Source organism: Taurulus bubalis (assembly GCF_910589615.1).
Source record: "Taurulus bubalis genome assembly, chromosome: 10".
In the NCBI taxonomy this organism is placed as follows: domain Eukaryota; kingdom Metazoa; phylum Chordata; class Actinopteri; order Perciformes; family Cottidae; genus Taurulus; species Taurulus bubalis.
This window is the reverse complement of record NC_136598.1, coordinates 10,694,162-10,715,351: the sequence shown is the minus strand read 5'-3', so window position 1 is coordinate 10,715,351 and position 21,190 is coordinate 10,694,162. Positions and strand designations below refer to the sequence as shown.

Genomic DNA, 21,190 nt, shown 5'->3' with positions numbered 1-21,190 from the left:
ATACTTAGTCCATCAGACGATCCAGCCTGATACATTAACCAGCCACTTTTGCGCCCGGCAAAGTGTCCGACAAGAAGTAATCTACAAACCACACAATATTGCGGCTGATTAGATCTTGCACATCACTCCGAGGGACTTTTCATTTTCCAAATGAGTTATCCCGCCTGCACAAATGATGTAGCCGCATGACATCATGTGTTAAATAAGCTTTGGACCGAGGCTATCCATTCTACTTTGTGGCCCCAATGTAATGTCTACTCCACCATAAAAATCGTATTTTCCATTCAATGCAGGTAAACGATCGCCAGGGATATTCATGTGCACATTTAACTTTCTAATAGAGGACTTTAAAGACATGCAGATGGCTTTCACAAAGACCAGATAGGCTTTTTCAAGTGCATCCTGGCATGAGAACAGTTGACTCTAAAAAATGCATGAGAAATGTGCCGGTAGGTGGATGCGAGCTTTCCAGGAAAAAAAGAAAAAAGAAAAGGCAAGTGGGGTAAACATTTTGTGTTTCTTCTCTTTTGCTGCCACTGCAGGAATGACGCAACATGTGGTGGATAATAATTGGTGTTAAATTGTTTGCATTTGCATATTATTCTGATAATTTGACGCCAATCTGTCGTGCAAAAGAGACACAATTGTGAGCATCTCCGCCGTTGCTGAGTCCATGCAAAAGGCTGTGCGTGGACTGACAGAATACTCAATTGCGCTGGCTGTTTGAACTGACACTGTTTATTTCAGCGTGCCTCGAGTTCTGCACCAGCAAGTGTTACTCTCTCCACCGAAGAACCTCTGAATACTATCCAGAACGTCAGCCAGTCCTTGGAGCACAGTGGGACTCTTACTCATGCTTATAAACCCAGACAGAGCTGTCAAATGAGCAGAGGAATAACCTTGATTGAATTGCTGTGTGAGTGTGCACTGTCAATGTGGTGGGAAAAGGATAAAACCGGCATTCTTAAATTCAATAGCAAAAGTGAATTCTCCTCATGAATAGGTGCTGGTATTTTAACTCAAGTGCTCAAAACCACACACAAAAAACACAACAGATAATCCAATGAGAATAGTACAACAGAAAAATTAAGATAAAGCTTCCTTGTTGCCAAATTTAGAGACTGAAAGTGAATTATTTGTTCTGGATCTATCATTTTTCCTGTTTGTTTGTGGACAAATTGTAATGAGATTCCTCCTGGAGACACTGCCTCTAACTATGATATATACTATACTGTGTAATCCCCTGCAGGTTCCACGCGCAGGGGCATCGTCTGGGATCGATGTTAACAACTTATAGGGGGTAAAGTGGACTTCCTAGTGTTCCTACTGAACCCAACACACTCCTCTGGGTGCTCTGCAGGGCCGAGGCTTTTGGAGGAAAAGAAAACTTGGGGGGGGGGGGGGGGGGGGCATAGTTCTGTTTCTCAGAGGATACATTTAGAGAGTTTTCAGTTGGCTCTGATCACGAAGGGCCACCAGTATCAGCAGTTTGAACTGAATGTCGTGCCTCAGCAGTGCAGTCCCTTTACATGCAGCAGCAGCAGCTGCAGCAGACTGGAATGATACTGGTGCTGCATTATTGCACCGAAAGGGAAGTAATCCAGCTCTTCCTCTACTGTAGGATTGTACACTAAAGTGTTGGCAGGCGGGCAATTTCTGATAAGAAACAGTAGTTGGCTCGATCTTGTTTGCCTGGAAATGAAAATGAATGCCTCTCTAACATTTGCTCAACTTTTAAGATGATCTGTGCAAATGTCCATACTGGAAACGTATTTCTTTCAATCTAATACACTTCAAATTAATTGGAGACTTTGAATCGCCCGTGCAGTCTGTGATAAAGAGAGTGAACATTTTTTATGTGTATTTCTGGGATGGGATGGGGCGGCCCTTTTACATTTAGATTAAAGAGTGCACCTTTAACGTGTTAACACTAGATTGATTGTATGTAACAACACAGCTGCAGTGTTACAACATCCCCCTCCCCTGCACATATACAAACACACAATCGCAAACACACAATCCCTCTGAACCCACAATCAACATCTGCAAAACATTCACAGCAGGCACATCAGCCGGGGGAAATCTATAGATTGGCACAGCTCACTAGTTTTAGCTTTGTTCTCAACTTGTTTTCTATCAGCAGGTGAGAGTTGGCACAAACACCTCCGAGAGCAGCCCAGTCTACTGAAATCCTCTTGTTTCTACCCAAGTAAATCATAAATCATCCATGACTCGTTATGACAGTTCTGGCTACGCTCCAATTACATTGGAAAAAACATTACAGTTACATGTCCAGATATCCCAAATCCTAAAATTGCTATTGGGTTTGATTTGTTTCTCCTCCGTGCCTCGGTTGATACATGCTTTTAATCATGTCTGGTTGGTTGGGAGAGCAAGGGAGTGACGGTTGTGTATAAGTGTGCATGCTGCAATTCCATTTTTTGTTGTCAAATTCAGAGGGGCAGAGGGGCACTTCCGACACAAATTACTAAGGTTTGATGGTAGTTGTATATCTTAGTCAAAAACATTATCAAAACGTCATTGAATTTCAGTGTGTAGAACTAATGCCATTTCTTTAGGCAGACACTGAATTGGTGTCGATTGTGTAATGTTCGCTGCTACTCGCCAACTTTAACTCAAAAATATGACAATGAGACAACCGGAGTTGTAAGGACAGATCAAGGTTGGAAAGGTCAGAACTGGAAGGTCAGTCGCTCAGTCCAATAAATCCCAAAACATTATCGGGAGACGTTGCAAGACGCGAGTTAAAGTGAATATATAATAAATAGAATCAACTATATAATAATAGCGTACAAAACATATCGTTAATAAACTCCACTTCAAGCCACCTGAGGCAAGTCATACAAGAGTACATTTTCTTCACTGATTGTTGGAACATACCAAAAAACAAACAAATTCGACAGAAACTAAATTATTCTCATCAAAACCGTCTTTCCACTGTTCCAAAAATGAACTCTGGTTGGAGAGTTTGAAAGAGAATCTGAATAAGTAAAAGCTATAAAAAAACAAAACAAAAAGAAAGCAGTAACCACTGTAAAATTGTTGCTGTTTACTAACCCTGTTTTCCTGCATATTTTTTTGTGCTGAAAGAAATAACAAAGGCATACTCGTCTCCTGGCAAAGGGAAAAGGAGTCTGACGCCTATTTTTAGCAGGTTTTCCAGTGCTTTGAAAGACCTGCACACCAATGTTGGTGGGAAACGAGGATAGTAAACACTGAAGTGCTTGGCAGGGACACACAAGACTATCTAGAAGGAACCAAGAGCGAGTGGACTGGTATCATTTCGGGGGGAGGGGTGTGAATTAGAGGTTGAGCCAGGAGGGCCAGGTGAGGGGTGATTCCATGGCCTGAGAACGTGGCAGGACCTGAAACAAAAGAGGAGTAATAAAGCAGAACCCGATCAAAATAAACACTAAGAGGAGGTAGAATTTGTGACAAATTGTTTAAAAGGGAGTGTGACCTACATAACCATGGAAAATCTGGCAGACTGAACTTCTGCTGTTAAACTAGAATCAAACTTGTTCTTTATATAAGAAACATGTGCCACATTTCATGCAATTCAGCTTGAGGAGGATTATATCACATAATGTAGATAATGTTGGCACACTTACCAATGCAGGTGTCAAGCGCTGGACTCGACATTGAAACCCACTATTACTATGATTTTTTGACCAATTTGCAGCAAACCTCTGTCCGTATATATATATATATATATATATATATATATATATATATATATAGAGGCGCGGCCGGGATTACATTTCACCCAGATACAACAGATACGTTTTTCTGATTGGCTATTCGTGTAGCCCATTTCTTTTTATTGATTGGCAGGGGATTCGGGGGAGACGTGCTTGATTCCTCCATGGTGAGGGCAGCGCGACCAGGTCATGTTTGCGCGCTGCGGCACATTAAATAGCCTAGAGTTTTTTTTCAGCGTGAGAAATACGATGTGTGGCGGGAGGGCATGACTTAGAACCGAAATGCATGACAGTCACGCTCAATGCTCAACGCCCTGTATATATATATATATATATATATATATATATATATATATATATATATATATATATATATATATATATATACACAGTGGTGGGGTGGTTACTCAGAAAAAGTAACCAGATTACTTTACTAGTTACTGCATTTGAAAAGTAACTTCACTACTAGTTAGTTTGCTTTCCATTTTTTTATGCAAATGTCCAAATTAACTGCAAAGATACATGGACAAACATCATGGCTCTTTCATCACTTTATTTTCAATAATAATTTATTATTATTAATGAATATAATTTCCAATAATAATAATCGCGCGAGTCACACGACACTTCCTGCATGAACAATCTACCGTAAACGTCGGGTTACGAGCCGCTACTATCTTCGGTCAGAATCCCCGTTAGCTCCCCACTGTAGCCAGCTGGGGCTCCTGCTCCTGCTGCTACCGTCACTTCCCCGCTAACTTCCGCTAGCTCTCCGTTAACTTCCGCTAGCTCCCCGAAAACCACCGAAGGTAGCGGAACCAGGCTCGACATCCGACTTGGGCAGAGGGGTCACGGGCAGTAGCAGCAGCAGCGCTAGCTAGCAGCTTGTTGCTATTGTTCATGCAGGAAGTGTCGTGTGACTCGCGCGCCACTAAAAGAGAACTTTTCGGACTGGTAAAAATGGCTTGAGTAACGCAGGAAAGCGCGTTACTGAGGTCTAGTAAAGTAGTGTAGTTACCAATATTTTGAGTGTAATGCGTTACTTTACTTCGTTACCTATAATAGTAATATCGTTACTGTAATCCGTTACTTTGTAACTCGTTACCCCCAACACTGTATATATATATATATATTTGTCAGGGCGTGGTTAGGCTCAGCTGCAGAGGGGTGTGGTTGTGGGTGGCTGGGGGATGGGACCTGGAAGAGGCCTGATTGGCCTGAGCTGTACTAATTGTGTGTTTGTCCCAACATAAGCAGGAGTAGGCCAGACGCTCCAGAGACGGGCAGACCGACGCAAAGCGGTCCGTTAGAGCAAGAACCAAAATAAACCTGTTACGAACCTTGAATCCTGGGGGGTATTTTTCGTACATGGTTCAGCTAAGTCAATCAAATGTCCTATCATCCATCTTAAATTAGCGAGATGATTGACATCAGGCTTTCCCGGTTCTTCAAAGGTTGAACCACCCTCAAACTCGTTCATTCTAACGCTCCTCTTCAGAAGGGGGAGGAGTCGAACACAGATTCGATGATCTTCAAACACTACAATTTTAAATAAACTCAGAGAAAGAGCGTATCTTCTCTCCGTGGAGGAGCAGGAGATGATCATGACTACATATGATGAATTTAAGTCCATAATCGTGGCAAAGTCTAATGCTGCGTTCACATCCAAAGCATAGGTAATATTCGCAACACTTCCTGTTTGTGAATGCAGCATAATGCCGTGTTCACACCGGACGCGCCGCGAATTTGCGGCGTGACCAGATTACATGTAAAGTCAATCCACAGACGCTGCGACGCAAATTGGTGATTTATTCGCGGGGCGGCGAGATAGACGCGTTTGAGGCGGCGCGAACAGAACGTTTGACCTGGGGCAAACAAAGCGAAGGACGCGGCGCAAAGTTGAGGCAGCCAATCAGCGTTGAGAATCAGCGTTGAGAAGCTCCGCCCGTCATCACCGCCGTCCTGCCGTTGCTGAATCAAACTGCTGCTACCCCGCCGGAACCAGCGCTGACAGCGGCTTCATTGAGACGCTGTTGTGGGACTACGTATACAATTATGAACCCAGACACCATGGAGTTTGATGTTCCGACATATGTGGAATTTACACAAAAAGTATAAAGCAGAACTAGTGGTTATTTCCATGGTCGATGGCATAATCGGTATCGTTTTACGGAGATACAAGAGACGCAGTTCCTGGAAGAGTCGGTGAAATTCACCGAGCTGTGTGCGACTACGGATGATGTTATGAACCCAAATACGAGGGCGTTTCATGTTCTGACATGTTTGGGACTTCCACAACAAGTATAAAGCAGAACTAGTGGTTATTTATTCCATGGTCGATAGCGGAAATGAAAGCTCCGTCGCTTGTCTCTCACAGAGGCAAGCAACAGAGCTAAGCCACGCCCCCTTCACGACGCGATTTTTCGCGTTTGGTGTGAACACCCTCGTTTCACTCACGCGAGTAAACTGCCGCGGTGAACGTCTGATGTGAACACGGCATAACGGTGCCTCCGCTGGTCGGGCAAGAGTCACATAAGCATCGGAAAATATCAAGTTAAATGTGTAAGTGTTGGGAAAATGTCTCGGCTAATTTTAAGTGCCCATCACCCAAATCAATCGATTATATTTATTTAAATGTGCCTGCTGGTGAATTAATATATACTTATGAGGATATATGTACTGTATGCGCGTACGTATCATATATGTGTATATACATGTATGTGTAGATGACCATATAACTAGGAGTTTGAATATGTGTATGGGCAGATCAGTACCTTAATCATTTTCTACAATAATGATATGTATGGTGTACTAATAACACTGTCATATAATTCTGAGTGCTTTAACACATCCATAAGTTTCTTAAGCGCTAATTTAACGTTACGAACAGCACGGCATGCAGCGGCTTTCCCGATGTTCTCCGCATCGCCGACACTGTACACACATGTACCAGTCGCAAAAAAGCTCAGTGTTGCGATCTAGTCTGTGAGACACTGTGATCCAGTCTGAATACAGTATGTGAGACAAGCGATGCTCTGCTGCGCCTGTGGTGTTTAATGTACGACTCAAGGAGGTCTTGGCAGAATCTATAGCGCGCGTACAGGAAGTCATCCTGATGTGAGAACGGATCTTGGCGATCTCAAAGAACTCTCTCCCTATAAAACTAATATAACTAATATCGCTCCTTCATCAATGAGGAAGGGAGCTGCCTTTTTCGTCCGTTGGGAGTGGCCAACTTATCCAGTGAATTTCACTAAACCTGCTGTGGAGCAGGTTAAGGGATTTCGATGTGTTGCTATGGTGATTTTTCTAAATTTGCTTTGAAGAACTGAAAAGCCTGACCTGCGTCATCTTATCCTGAAAATTATCCAGCTAACTCAGTAAACCAGGTACGAAGAATAGGGCCCAGGTGTGCTGTGTCATTGTGCTGAGGGGAAACACTCACTGCAGTAACGGGAGATCGTTACAATATATATATATATATATATATATATATATATATATATATATATATATATATATATATATATATATATGTGAAGTTACTTTAATCTCAGTATCACGTGAACCATTAAATAGTCTACTAAGCGCCATTCATTATCATTTTGGGCTAGCAATAAACTTTAAATGTAACTACACTGCTTGATAACAAATCACACCTGGGATCGGTCATGTTATTGTAAATGAAAGTACCACATGATGTTACTTATGAATTAAAACTACATTCCCATGCAGCGTCTGGACCCAACAACAACACAAACTAGCAGCAAACTGCACTGTCTGAGATTTATGATACCCGATCCCACCACGTGGCAACGTCCTCCCCAATAGACATCAGTGGCGCCCGACAGCCTCGCCGCATTCAGCCTGGCTGAACCATAAACCAGAAAATGAATTTCTACCTTCTTTCACCGGGGGTGCCCTAAAACTTGTTTAGCAAATCACAAAATGTAATAAAATGCCTAATATACAGTATTGTAGCCAAGGTTTTGGGGCAAAAAAAGGAGGAAGTGGCCTGCTACAGCACACAATAAACAATTTCCCCTGGATAGCCATTGCTTTCATATTGCTACTCATTGTTTTGTACACTCTGAATAAAAATGTTTCGGCCTGGAACTGGGTAGCCAACCATTATGAGCCATACATAAAGCCATCAGGATGAACGGCTAATATTCCGGGAAACGAGAGACAGGAAGAAATATGTAGCTATTGTGCTGCAGCACGAGGGTGTTGCTAAAGATTTCCCCATTAAAAAAGGAGCACATTGTCTATTTTTTAACCTCTGGCACCTCTGGTTATTCCCTGTCTCTCCGCAGAGCGGATTACTTTGTTTTAATCCAGCTCAGAGTGCCCCCGCGCAGCACGCGATAGTCCTCCGTCATCATAACAGGCCAGGTATTGACACACGGGGCCCCTGTTTACCTCAATAGGGCCGAGGGATTAGGAGCACACGCTTTGATGTAAGATTCACAGACAGAAGTGGAGCAGAGCTAAAGCCTCTCTGGGTTATTATGATACCCAAGTCCATTTCTTTACCAGGCGTTATGAGGCGGCAGAAGAGCCAGGAACAAGGAGAAGAAAAGGAAAATATGGAGCGGCAACTGCCAAAGACTTTCTTTTATCTTTTATCGTCATTTTATTTATTTAGAGGTTGTTGCTCCTTTATTCTGTGGGGATAAGACATTCTCTTTGGTGAGTTTATGAAAATCAATCAGAAGAATGTAGCCCCTAAAGAAATGCCCATTGCGTCCGCTAAACAGCTAATGAGTAATAATGTTGTCTCATTCACCATTAGTCCCTCAGTAAATGTTGTTCCACTATTTATACTCTGCCGTTGCGGTCAGATTTCATCTATCTATTTCCTTTGTAATTGCTCAGAGGAAATACAAAGGATGGGCTCATTGCTATATGTTGGTATTCGGTTTTACGGCAGTGCTCCCACTGGGGGTCAGTGTTTTTTGATTATCCGTTAATTTCCCTCTTGGCCCGGCGGCAAAAGCAACCCGGTTCTCCCAGCTCTTTGTTTTTCTCGGAGTCGGTAAACACCTCCCATGTGTTTCCCCGTTGACATAATGACGTTGAGCGGTGCTGATGCAGTGACATTTGCAGTAATGGGAGACTGATAATCCTCACACAATTGCTTCTCCACCCTTGCACTCTGGCCGAGGCCATAGGGGGACACACTGTGCTTCTGCAGAAAATCCGCTGCTTACGGAGTGACCGTGAACAAGATAGCCTCGCCCTCACTCTTTAACTCTTATTACCCCGTGGAAAATGGGAGTCCTGCAGGATCAAACTGTCTGTGCTGACTAGGTGGATGGGGAGCCGGCAGAAACAAAATCAGCGAGAGCTCTCTCGAGTGGTAAAAGAAGAACCTTTCTCTCTCGGCCCAGCAATCAAGAAGCTCTTTTATAATCCTCTTGGATTTTTATCATCCAGGCAAATAACTATATCGTCTCAGGTTTTTAATTGCCTCTTTAAAACCTTGCGGTAATTTGTCCAGATCAGACTGTCCTCTCACTGCTAAATTAAGTCTTGGTATTGCTGCAGAATGTAAAATTACAGCAGTAGAAGTTTAAATTAGATTCTTGAAACCAGCAGCATTAGTCAAGCAGGTGTCATTAAGCTTATAATATTCTTGCCTCGATGAGTCTCCAAAGTGTCAAATTCACATTTCCTGCTGTACCCGTACTACCTTGGTCAGTGGGCATCGGTGTGTGAATGAGACGTTGACTTATTTCAACTGACTTTTGTTACGTAATCTCCATACTTGAAAGGTGATACTGGTTATAATTTATTCTGTGCTCAGTTAGACACTACTCCACACGCTATATCTATATGTATATATATATATATATATATATATATATATATATATATATATATATATATATATATAATATTGCAACTGTATCTCTGGAGAATTTGCCTGATATTCACACTGCGTGGTCATTTCCTTAAGTCTGCATTCTGTAGTTGTTCGCTGTCTTATGTTGGGTAAGGATATGGATTCCTCCATCGATGCCCTCTGTCTGACACTGAAGCTGTATAAACCAGCATATAGTTAGCTTACGCTATAGCACATCTGCAAGAGAGTTGGTTAATAATGTGTATATATTATGACAATATATTGTAATTTATGCAATGTTGATTTGATGCATTGTGACATTTCCAGTGTTTGACAGCTTTTGAGAGGGAAAGATCTGTTACATCAGACCGACTGCTATCTTACCTCAGCTATAATTATCGAAGGTAAACATTGCACTCCACATCAAAAGCCCTTCCCTTATATTCAAGCCTTATTGTGAATAAATACTATTGTCAACATATGCCATCACATCTATTTATTACCCAGTCCATCACTTGGTAACATTAGCGTCGGGCTGCATAGAAGAGTGTGAGACTGCAGGATTCACACTTCCTCTCAGAAAAATAAGAACTAGAGTCTCACAAAGGCAGCTGGATCATTATACAAAAAACACACCGGCTTACATCCATGAGTCAGTCCCATCTCTACTGTGGGCATTGCAAAGAGTGTATGTATATATGCCCAATGAATACACTACATGCCAGAAAAAATATGTATGTTTTCTGGATTTCTGCAGTTTTCTTTATGTATTGTTTAGCAATACTGTCAAAAGCCTTCTACAGTAGAGCAAACTACCCCAAAATCCACATCCTTGACAGCTGAGGACCATTTCTAAAGAAACTTTATACTGCAGCAGCTACACTTCAGCATCAGATCTGCCTCGTCCTTTTAAAGGTCCCAAAAGCCCATACCTCCATGAGCTCTCTCTTGTTCCGGATCACTGCTGACGGTAATTGGAAACAACTGAAAAAGGCTTTGAGCCGGAACCATTTTCATCTCTGCGACTCACTTGCATTTGCTGGAGATACATGCGGTTACTTTCTAAGCCAATGAGAACGATGACAAGCCTCAGTGTTTCCCTGTTCAGTCGTGCTGTTTTGATCAATCTCACCTGTCGTCATTTCACTTCCTTTGGTTCCCCCCCCCCCTTTGGGTGCTGTTATCTGCTTTTGTTACATGCAACAACACCTCTTTTATAGACTGTTATTTTCTGCCTCGACACCCGTGTCTGTTGCTTTGGAGATCCCTAAAGAGCCGATGTGTTATCCGATAACTATATAGAACGTTTCTGCTGTATTCTCTGATTTTCTTATGATCCTGTGAAGAGTCTCCTGTCCTCTCTCTATTTTAATTGTGAGACTATCTAGACCGGTGTCTCAGGGACACTTCGACATGTGAGCTATGGGGGGGACTGGGGAACGACCACTCATCCCCCTGAGCTACAGCCGCCCCCAAAATCTATTCAATTTGTGGAGCCGCTCGCCAGATTACGATTGCAAATATTAATTTAATTCTAAATACCGTGCTTGATTTTTAAAACCAAAGCAAGATGGTGGACTGAGCTGTGTACAAAAGTGTCCCCTGAAGACTGAAGCCAACGTGTAGCACAGAATCCCATCCTGTTCTTTGTCCAGACGTGATTTCAGATTTTACAAACCATAGAAAAGCACAGATTTTCTGTGCCATATGAAGTGTGTGTCCTGTCAAAATCAAAATAGTCTTGCTTACGCCAGAGATTTGGCCGCACTGTACGATCAAAATATTACAGATGACATCAGTAGCACCCAGCTGTTTTATCTCGTGACTTCTTCAATGAAAGCAATGCCTATTTGAGATCCCTCGTCACAGTGTGAGATGAGAGCAGTTTCCAGCTCAGACCGTTTCTTGTTCATATTTGTTAACCCCCTACTCCCCTACTAGCTATCTAATATTTTACAGGGAGAAGAAAGATCTGAGGAAATATTTGTACATATCTTGTTCCAACTATGTCCTCTAAAAATGTTTTTTGCCCTATTCAATACATTTGTCCGATTTATTTACTGTGTATCATAAAGAATACAGTAATTTCTCCAGAAGATGATTCATATAAAGTGATACTCATATACACTGTTTTTAGTCGTAATGTATCATGATTTGCCCAAAGCCTATATAACTGCTTGATTCTGATTCCACTGTACATACAGGCACCATCCCATACTAAATTATATGATATGGTGACACCATAAGGGCCTAAATGCAAAATGGCTGCTGTCACAACCAGGCTCAAAGACTGCGACAAACAAGCGGGCTGCTAACAAGAACTGATGTATTTTTTAAAACATAAGTCAAACCAAATAAAGTGGAGGTATCAGTTATTATTAGTGAAGTGCATGTATGGATGTGTGGCAGAGTGTTCAAAGAAACAGATCAAAAGCACAAGTCAAAGCAACTGTGCCATGCCAGCGACACAAAGGATCTCCCTCCCCAGAGAGAGCGGCTGCCAAATAAAGAAGGATCTTTATGGCCAGCAGGCCACACCAGTGACACCTAGTGTATAGGAGTGTGTGTGTCGTCACACTGCATATTAACCTGTTGTGACAATCGTATCCTATGCAGAAGAAGATTAGCAGCCCACCACTGCTGCAACATCTTGAAAACAAGAAAACCACCAACATCCAACCACGAAAATCCAACCATGAACGTAACATGTCTCATACTGCATGCAGTTCATGTAGTATACGTCCTACCTTTAGGAGCTTCTTGTGTATCAAGTTATCAAAGTGCATCTCCCTCCAGGTCAGCAGTGACAGCAGAAGGCAGCATTTGAGCCGTGATATTTTTGGTCTGGATGTCTCCTACAACAGAATCCAGTTATGAAATTCATATTCTGATGCCAGCAATGTATCAAACCTGGCGGTGGTGAATACATGAGCTATTCTCTTGGTACAGTTGGATTGTTCTGGAGCCGGCAGCAGTAGTAAGACAGCATCGTTTCCCTCCAAGACCGGTGTCCCACATATCTGTCAGCTTTACCCTGAAAGGCTGAGATAAATAGCTGCTTCCTGGACTCGCTGGGTAATGGTCCCGCATTGTTCGGGATGTAAAACAATGTTGGAATCCGGCTGCTGATCATCAGGCTGAAACTGATGAATTTATCCCACATAATTCCCCATAGATTCCCTCCACTCTGTCTGTAGCGAACTGCTGCAGGCCCTGTTCCTGTGGGCTGCTTGTCCTGGCCTGAAGATTTTCTCTCATGTGTATGTCTGACACAGCAGTGGAGGACGTATTTAGATCTTTTACTTTGGTAAAACATAGCAAAACCACACTGTAAAACACCCTATCGCAAGTAAAAGTCCTGCATTGAACATGCTACTTACGTGTGAAAGTACACAATGCAGAATAATGATCCCTGTGAGTGTTTTAATATAATATTATAAAGTACAAATATAGTGATGCATCAGTTTGTATCACTGGAGTGTTTTACTGTTATTGTCGTTCAACACGGAGCAAATTATGAGTAAGCGCTGACTTCCGGGGTTGACCTATAAAAACGCATCATCCCTGCAGCACTCTATTACGTCATCACACTATAGTCAGACAGCATGAGCTACTGTTTGACTGGGAAACAAACTTTGACATAACACCGGTGCACACGAGCCACTATACGCCAAAGAGTGAAATGAATAACAAAGTGCCGTTGGTGATGTTACAACTGTTCCAACCATGTTGGCAGCTGATGACAGTGGCTGCACAGACACAAAAAAGAAAAATATTAGGCACATTTTGAATGCCACCGTACGTTAGCTTTGATACAGGAACAAAATACTGCCGGTCCAGTTTGGTTGGAATACAGTGGCATTACAGTGCTAATGGGTGCTAATGGGTTGTTTACTCGACAAACATTTTAAAAACAGAAAAAAGAACATCCTGGTAGTCTGTGCTGATACTCCTTTGCTTCAACCACTGAACTAATTTCCCCTTGGGGATACATTAAGTATACATCTATCTATCTATCTATCTATCTATCTATCTATCTATCTATCTATCTATCTATCTAACACTTGATGCCTTAATCTGGTCAAACTCAGCCTGTGGTTTTCTGGGTATAGCTTCTGAAACCTGTAGCTTTCCATTTACAGTGTATGTTTACTTCTGTGCATATGTGGGTGGATGGGTAAGTAACAGTAGAGGAATATCTGGGCATTTCTTCTATTTATTTTTTTACCACAGTATTTAATAACTGCAAATCCCATGGAGTTTGGGCAGCTTCGCTTTCCACCGAGGAATAATCCTCAAATAGAATATATCTGAGAACTTGTTCTCCCCTATTGCCATCAGAACAGCAGCTCTGCAGTGTGCAGGCCTGGTCTGCATTTTTCTCTTAACCAAGTACAGATGGCAAATCTCAAAGTCCACCTCTGCTTCCGCCCCTTCTCCGATTGGTCGGTGGAAATTGCTGAAGTTTGGGGAGGAATGATTTTCCAACCAGCTGCAGTTTAGGTGTCACCATTTGCTTCTTTGCTCTCTTTGCAGACGGTAGAGAGATGGCCTCAGCACATGACAGAGCCGTCCTGCAGGCTATATTCAACCCCACCACCCCCTTGGGAGACATCCCTGGCCTGAACCAAGAGGAGGAATTAATTGATGACGGTGAGCGTGAGCCTCTGACTTGATGTGTCTCGGCATATCATGTCACAGCTTTTTACGTTTATCATTTCATAGCATATTGAATTAATTTGAACGCATTCCATTCCTGGACTGAAAAAAAAGAGACATTTTAATCCAAGTTGAGTTCTGGGTGACATTTCTGTGTTTTCCTCGCCACGGTACCTGTCAATTGAGTTTGAGTGCTTTTTTTTCAACCTGTTTATCTCCCCCTGCCAGACAGTGGCTTTGACACAGAGTTGCTGAGGCAAGTGAAAGAGTTGGAGATGCGGGGTGTCTCGGCAGCAGAGGCTGGGGATTTGCAAGCCGCACTTCAACTGTTCAGCCAGGCAATCCAGATCCTGCCTCAGCGAGCCTCGGCCTATAACAACCGGGCACAGGCCCTGCGGCTGCAGGGGAACACAGCAGGTACATGCCGCAAACTCAGTAATAACATTCCCGGCCCGACATGTCACACTGCTGAGTCTGAGGCCAGCGTGACATCATATCAGAGCTTTGCCTATCTGTCACTTTGTCAGCAGTGCTACTGTAGTGGCTCTGAGCTGGCCCTGTGTTAAGTTCCTGTTACGTGCTGTCCGTCACATGGTTGTGTATACGCTCCATGCACAGAATAACACTTTAGTCATATCTAAGTGAGAATTCCTTCTGTGCCTCAATGAAAAGGGTCCCCTTATATATTCAGTTTATTATTACATACAGCATTGCCATTGCACAATTGACAAATGCTATGGGTTATAACTGCTCATGTTATAACCCTTGCCATCTTTATTTCTTGAAAATATGAATCACTTCAGTCACACCATGCACTCGATATTGTAGCATCTTATAACCTTCCAAAATTATAGTTTGTAATATATATATATATATATATATATATTTATATATATATATATATATATATATATAGTCTATGTATATAAGTTGTTTCTATTCCCAACAAAACATAGACATACAGTACATATATACAGTGCTGTATTCAGCCAAAAAATGTAATTGTTTATCAATTTGTTGTACATGTTTTTAATGAGTTTGAGATTTTTTGAATGTTTTGGGTTCATGAAGAAGATCAGATTGTAAGGTCAATGTAGTATATTCTTAGAATTACTGTATATAGAGTCTCCAGTACAAAGTAATGTAAAGCAGATTCAGCTATATAGTATATATATATTTATATATACAGATTCAGCTCTAGATTTGTAAACTCAGACTGAGTTACAGATTGAAAGTTGACTTTAAGTGTTCCTCATGGTGCTGTTGTCTCCTCTCAGGGGCCCTGGGGGACCTGGACCAAGCCGTCTCTCTGAGCGGCGGCGCTGGACGGACCGCGTGCCAGGCGCTGGTGCAGAGGGGCCTTTTACGCAGACTGGCATGCCGGGCCGATGAAGCCAGGGCAGATTTTGAGAAAGCGGCTGCACTCGGAAGTGAATTTGCTCGACAGCAGGCCGTGGCTCTTAATCCGTACGCAGCCCTGTGCAACAAAATGCTGTCAGAGGTGATCAACAAACTACGGAACCCGGAAGTGTCCGAGATGCTGTAGCTGACAGTTCATTGCTTGTACACCTTTGCTGTTTTGAATTCTGCGGTTAATAAAACATTTTACACTTTTAAGGTCCTTTTTATTCTACTGACAATGCTGCTGTGAATTGAATGAGGCTATTTGCAAGGCAGATTTATTGTAAGGGACATGACAGTGACACACATATATAATTTCCCTCATTCTCCTTTAAGATCGTCTAAATTGAAGCAAAGTTGTCAGTGTCCTCATGCGGCTGCGCTTGATCAAATAAGAAATATAGGACCTGTTCCTTTGTGATGCGTCTCCACAAAGATGAGGTACTTCAGCTTCTCTCCAGTAGATGTCAGTCTTGTCATGTTGAAAACAGACAACAACAGCAACATATGCTGCCCTTGATTCTTTGAAATGATGCAATTCCCCACAAGAATGAAACCAGATGGAACAAACAACACTTGTCAGCTCAGTACGCAAATGATCTTACTTCAATGAATATGAGGATCCCTCTCAAATACCAGAGCAATTAATTCGTAAATGTTGTGTTCTCAGAGGGATTACCTACATTTCAATGAACTCTAAATAAACTCTGCATAAATAGCATTTAAAGCATTTTCCCTACTAACAGGCAAGATTACATGAGGAGCCATTGCAAGAAAATAAAAGTTAAATAAATCACATCATTCATGCCAAAGTGAATTCTTCATATGTTCCGTTCATGTCTGCAGGGCTCCAGCTCTGTCCCAACAGCTGTACATGCGGAGGATTCACATCACGTCTGACTGATTCCAAACGTTGCGTTGCGGTCCGCCCACTGAGCTCTGGAACCCCGTGCGTTATCTTTTGCGCTATATTTCTCCATGTTTGTTTCTGGCCACTCCCAGGCAGGCTAAAGCCACCGGCTCAGTGTGTTCCTCTCTCTCGTAGAAGGAGCAGCTTTTCAGGTGATCTGACATGGAAGGAGTGTTGCTGAAGCTCCATTTGTCCACAGAGGAAAACAGAGAGCTGAACTCCCAAACCTGTAAAACACAGAAACAGAGCTGAAGTATGTGTAGGAGGCTGCTCTGGGGGGCATCCATCAACCGCACTGCAGCAGTAGCCAAAGGGATGCATTTATTTTCAATATCCATGGAATCTAGATCTCCGAGTATTTTTATCTGGGTTCAGAGCATGGTGTTATTTCTGTATCATTACAAATGTATTTAAATGATGCCCTTCATTGGGGAGCAAATACCCAGCTGTCGCCTACACAGTCTTGTCAACATTTTGTTTCCATCTGACTTGTTATGGTGGCTCTTTGTTTACTGGCAGCGAGGCCTCAGGCCATTCCACCGCTCTGATATCATCGTTACACTCTTTGTCCCATGATCACTGCGGCATAGAGAGAGTGGATGGAACAATAGACATGTTATGCATTTTTACTATATTTATTCTGTATTACCTCCAGCAGAGAGGTTATGTCTATGTCAGCAGGATATTGGAAAAAAAACTTTACTTTAAGAATTGAGTAGATTCCTAAAATAAAATAAATCTCTCTTTTTTCTGCTTTATTATTTTCCTGGTTGGTTGCCAAATTCTTAAAGATGTAATTTTTACCTCACTTGCCTCAAGGAAGCCTGCACATGATGGCACTTCATTTAAAGATGTGAACAGCAACATGATGCATTTAAAGAGCCATAGCTCAGTGGCTATGTGTCTGAATCTCTTAAATGTTCATCATACAATACATAATGCTCATCATTCCAAACAGGATTTAGGTAATCTCCAAAAGTCAAGGCAGCTGGGGGCCTCCTCAAGGCTCAGACCGATGGGCCACTAGGCGTCCCTGTGGGCGAGCGGTCTAAGCCACAGCGTCTAAGGTCTAGCTTAGCGGACTAATGTAAACACAGCATCCCTCCTCACTCCTCTTTCTCCTTAATCTCTCCACTGTCAACTATCAAAAGAATAAATAGTGAAAGCTACCTTGCATTTTATATTCATTGTCATTATTTCTTAAATGAATTTGTAAAACAAAATCTGCACGTTGTTAAATTAAATGATAGTCAAGCCCAACTAACTAAAACCATTGCATGGACAGCAGATAATAAAATGTCCTTTTCCCTTCCTCGTGACGCCTGAACCCACATGCAGCTGTTTCATAATAAGGACCATTGACTCTTTCTATACATTCTGTTATACGGAAACAGAAAAAAAACCTGGCAACTCTCCAGCGACTGCTTCAGTGGGAACCCATTAACTGTTGCCAACACGGCTATGATGCAGTTTGTAATACTGTTAGAGAGGACTACCGAGAGTCTGGAGAGTGTCTACAATGCAGCAGCTGCCAGGCTGCATGAATGACAGAAACTTTTCAATGACAGAAAACAGAATGATGCCAGATACTGAACGGGGATCAGATATTGAAGTTTGGCCTTGTGTTTTACTCTCCCTTCACTGTGCACAAGGTTGTGATATAAAAAATATCCGAGATGGAATCATAGCAGTCGATCAGTTAAGTTAATACAAATATGTAATACTCCGCTGCAATTCAACTGACAGAGAGACTAATTGCGTAATTGAGTCCGAAACCCCGGAAATGAGTCAGCATTTCTGCACTTCCTGTTCCCTCATCTAAAAGGGAATGGTTTTTTTTCATAGGTTTTTGTTTAGATGCTGGAAATAAGGACTATGTTAGCACAATCTTTAGAGATTTTATGATTTTATGGTTTTCTTCTACAATATAAAATACGGCAATATGGTGTTTTGTAGTCTCATTTAGCCACTTGTTAGCAACCGTCTTTTTAGGACACATAAAAAAAAAGCTTCTTTAAGCTTCTAAATTCACATGAAGAATATTTAGAAGCTCAAAGAAGCTTTTTTTTATGCGCTAACAAGTGGCTAAATGAGACTACAAAACACCATCACGCAGGCCGGATCACCTTTACAGCCTTGTTATGTACATTGCACTAGTGCAACCGATGTAGTTCTTTTATAACATTATCTTTTTACTTGTGTTTGCCAGAGAGCTTATTTTCTGCAAGAATCCAAAATCCAATGGAAAACAATCCCATTGGCTTTTGGTCGAGGGAACTAGTGCGGTGCTAATTTACGGGGTTGCCTTGCAGCAGTCATGCAGCAGTCATGCCTGCAGAACTCTACAGTCCAAATCATTCTATGAAGGAAAATAACTTGAATCTTAGGGATACTTGCTTTCTTTCTGCATTTCCAGGAGCTTCCACCATGGGAATATGTCTTTTTCTTCCACTTGAGAGAGACCATCCCTCTATCTTGCAACAATGTGGCACACACCTCTCTCATCAGATGGGAGACTTGGGACAGCTGAGATAATGTGAAACTGTCAAGGTAAGCAGCAATGTGCTGAAGGATCTCCAGGGGCAATCGGCTCAGGGGATCCAGATTATTTGCGCCACTTCTCTGAGGGCTGAGGGTGTCCCCGCCTTCACGGAGGAAAGAAGGGACTTCTGGAAGAAGGACAAAGGCGTTGACATCTTGGAGGAATTTGACGGTAGCTCGTTGACCTGCGGGGTGAAACCTCGTCTGGGTGAAAGCGCAGCCGAGGTACGCCAAAGGGCAGCGTTGTTGGAACCAGCCGCTCAGAGAGGCCTGTATGTCACAGTGCACATTCTTGAAGTGAGAGCGGTATTCGTCTCTCCTAAAGAAGTGGCCACACATGTTGCTGAATGCCGAATTTGTTTTGTTGTGTCTTCTGGTGATGGACTCGACTTCTATCTGCACATGAAGACCGCGGGGTTTGTCAGCGATGACATCAGCAAGCGTCGCTTCTGTTTTGAACGGCGCAGAGGCAAAGTTGTGTGTTTGCGTTCCTATATCGACGTAAAAGCCATCCATTCCCGTACTCTCTGAGATTACATGCCCTCTCAGTTCCTTTTCCAGGGAGTGAAGGAGCGTGACGCTGACCTCGTCGCACTTTGGGAGCTCCTCGACTGAAATACCCAAATCTGCGGTGTCAACGCTGACGTTGGTCTTGACCTTCCTATCCTTCAGGTAGTTGCGCTTTGCCCGATAGCTAGTCGGAGCAGTAAATGAGCGGACGGTTTTAACCTCGATGGGCTCCAGCTTCCCGTAAACAAAATCCTTTTCTCTCGGGGTGCAAGCTGCAAGTTGGCCAAAGTCAATCAACATTGCCCCATTGTGCGCCAGGTACATGTTGTACTCAGCAATGTTTACTTGCCGGCTCAACCTCTGAAGGACCCCGTCTTGCCATGGCGCGAAGCCAGTTGTGCCATCCATTCGCAGAGCGCCAGCAGTGTTCTCTCGGATCAGGTCGGAGTCTCTTGTCTCCCCCTGGCGGTTTAATGATTCCTGCTCTTCCTTTGCCTTTTCCTCCTTCATGTTCAATTTTGTCACAGTTTGCTTACATCCCTCCATCTCCTTGTTGAATATTTTCTCCCAGGAGCTGTAGTTCTGAATACCTTCCACGTCTCGGCTCTTTGCCAAAGCATCCCTCTTCTCTTGGTTCAGTTTTTTTTCCTCCGTCCTCGTGCAGCCATTTTCTGTAAATTCACCACAATATAAAGAACAGGTTGGTTCATCTGCAGGACTGTCGACTCCAGCAGAAGCATCCTGAAGGGCATAATCACCCACCATCAACTCGGGGAAGATGTTCTTCATTTTGATGGATCGAAACAGCAGCTCTTGGTCCCTCAGGGCCATGGCAACATCCAGGTTGACCTCAGTTTGAGGGCTTTCCAAAACATTTTTGTAGAAGGCCAGATCCGTTTCTGAAACAGGCCAGCGGTTCCACTCCTGAGAGCAGCAGACCACGCTGGCAGGACAGACCTCCAGGTGTTTGGCCAGCCTGTGGCGCAGCATGGTGAAGGGACAGCCGTAGTGGACATTGAGGCAGGGGACCGTCTCATTGGGACAAAGGAGCTGGTGCTCCTCTTGCTTGCACATGTGGAAGGTGGCGCTACAGTTGTGATGACACTTTACGACCAGGCATGAGACGGAGATCTGCACCGAGACTTGGCAGTGGACATTGTAACACTTGTCGCAATGCTCATGTTGGCCCACAGGCATCTTTCTCCTCACCTTAAGAGTGAAATAACACAACATAGAAATGCCCAGGTCCATAGTGAGGCTAATTAAAAGTGATAACAACCCTTTCAATGAAGAAACCATTTATTTTTGTGATAAATTTTGTAAATCTTATAAATGCTGATTACCAAATAAATGTACTTACCATTGTAGCTTATGAACACAAGGATCATCTGAGAAGAATTCAAGGACCGAAACACTGTTAGAGAACTTGGTCAGATGATTCAAGTTTGCATTTTTACAGGAAAAGATAGTCTGAATCATTTCAAATAGACAAGCAGGGGACATGGCAAAGTGTATTCTGACAAACATATGTTAATTCTAATTACAATCGGTCAATAACATTTTTGTATATGATTTTAAAATGTACAGTAGATTAAGTAT

At 42.7% G+C, this 21,190-nt stretch overlaps 2 protein-coding genes across 2 annotated transcripts; one reads left to right on the top strand and one right to left on the bottom strand.

Annotated features, from left to right (window-relative positions):
- Positions 1–14,115: 14,115 nt before the first annotated feature.
- ttc36 (tetratricopeptide repeat domain 36) lies at positions 14,116–15,840 on the top strand. Its single transcript, XM_079224604.1, has 3 exons — positions 14,116–14,223; positions 14,458–14,646; positions 15,507–15,840. Exons 1-3 carry the CDS (start codon positions 14,118–14,120, stop codon positions 15,773–15,775), a joined length of 564 nt encoding a protein of 187 aa, XP_079080730.1. The 5' UTR covers positions 14,116–14,117; the 3' UTR covers positions 15,776–15,840.
- A 756-nt stretch (positions 15,841–16,596) lies between these two features.
- On the bottom strand, positions 16,597–20,788 carry LOC306742156 (F-box only protein 40; the record flags this gene model as incomplete). Its single annotated transcript, XM_079224497.1, has 2 exons — positions 16,597–16,767; positions 18,938–20,788. The coding sequence occupies 2 exons, from the start codon at positions 20,786–20,788 to the stop codon at positions 16,597–16,599; spliced, it is 2,022 nt and encodes a 673-aa protein (XP_079080623.1).
- Positions 20,789–21,190: the final 402 nt, after the last annotated feature.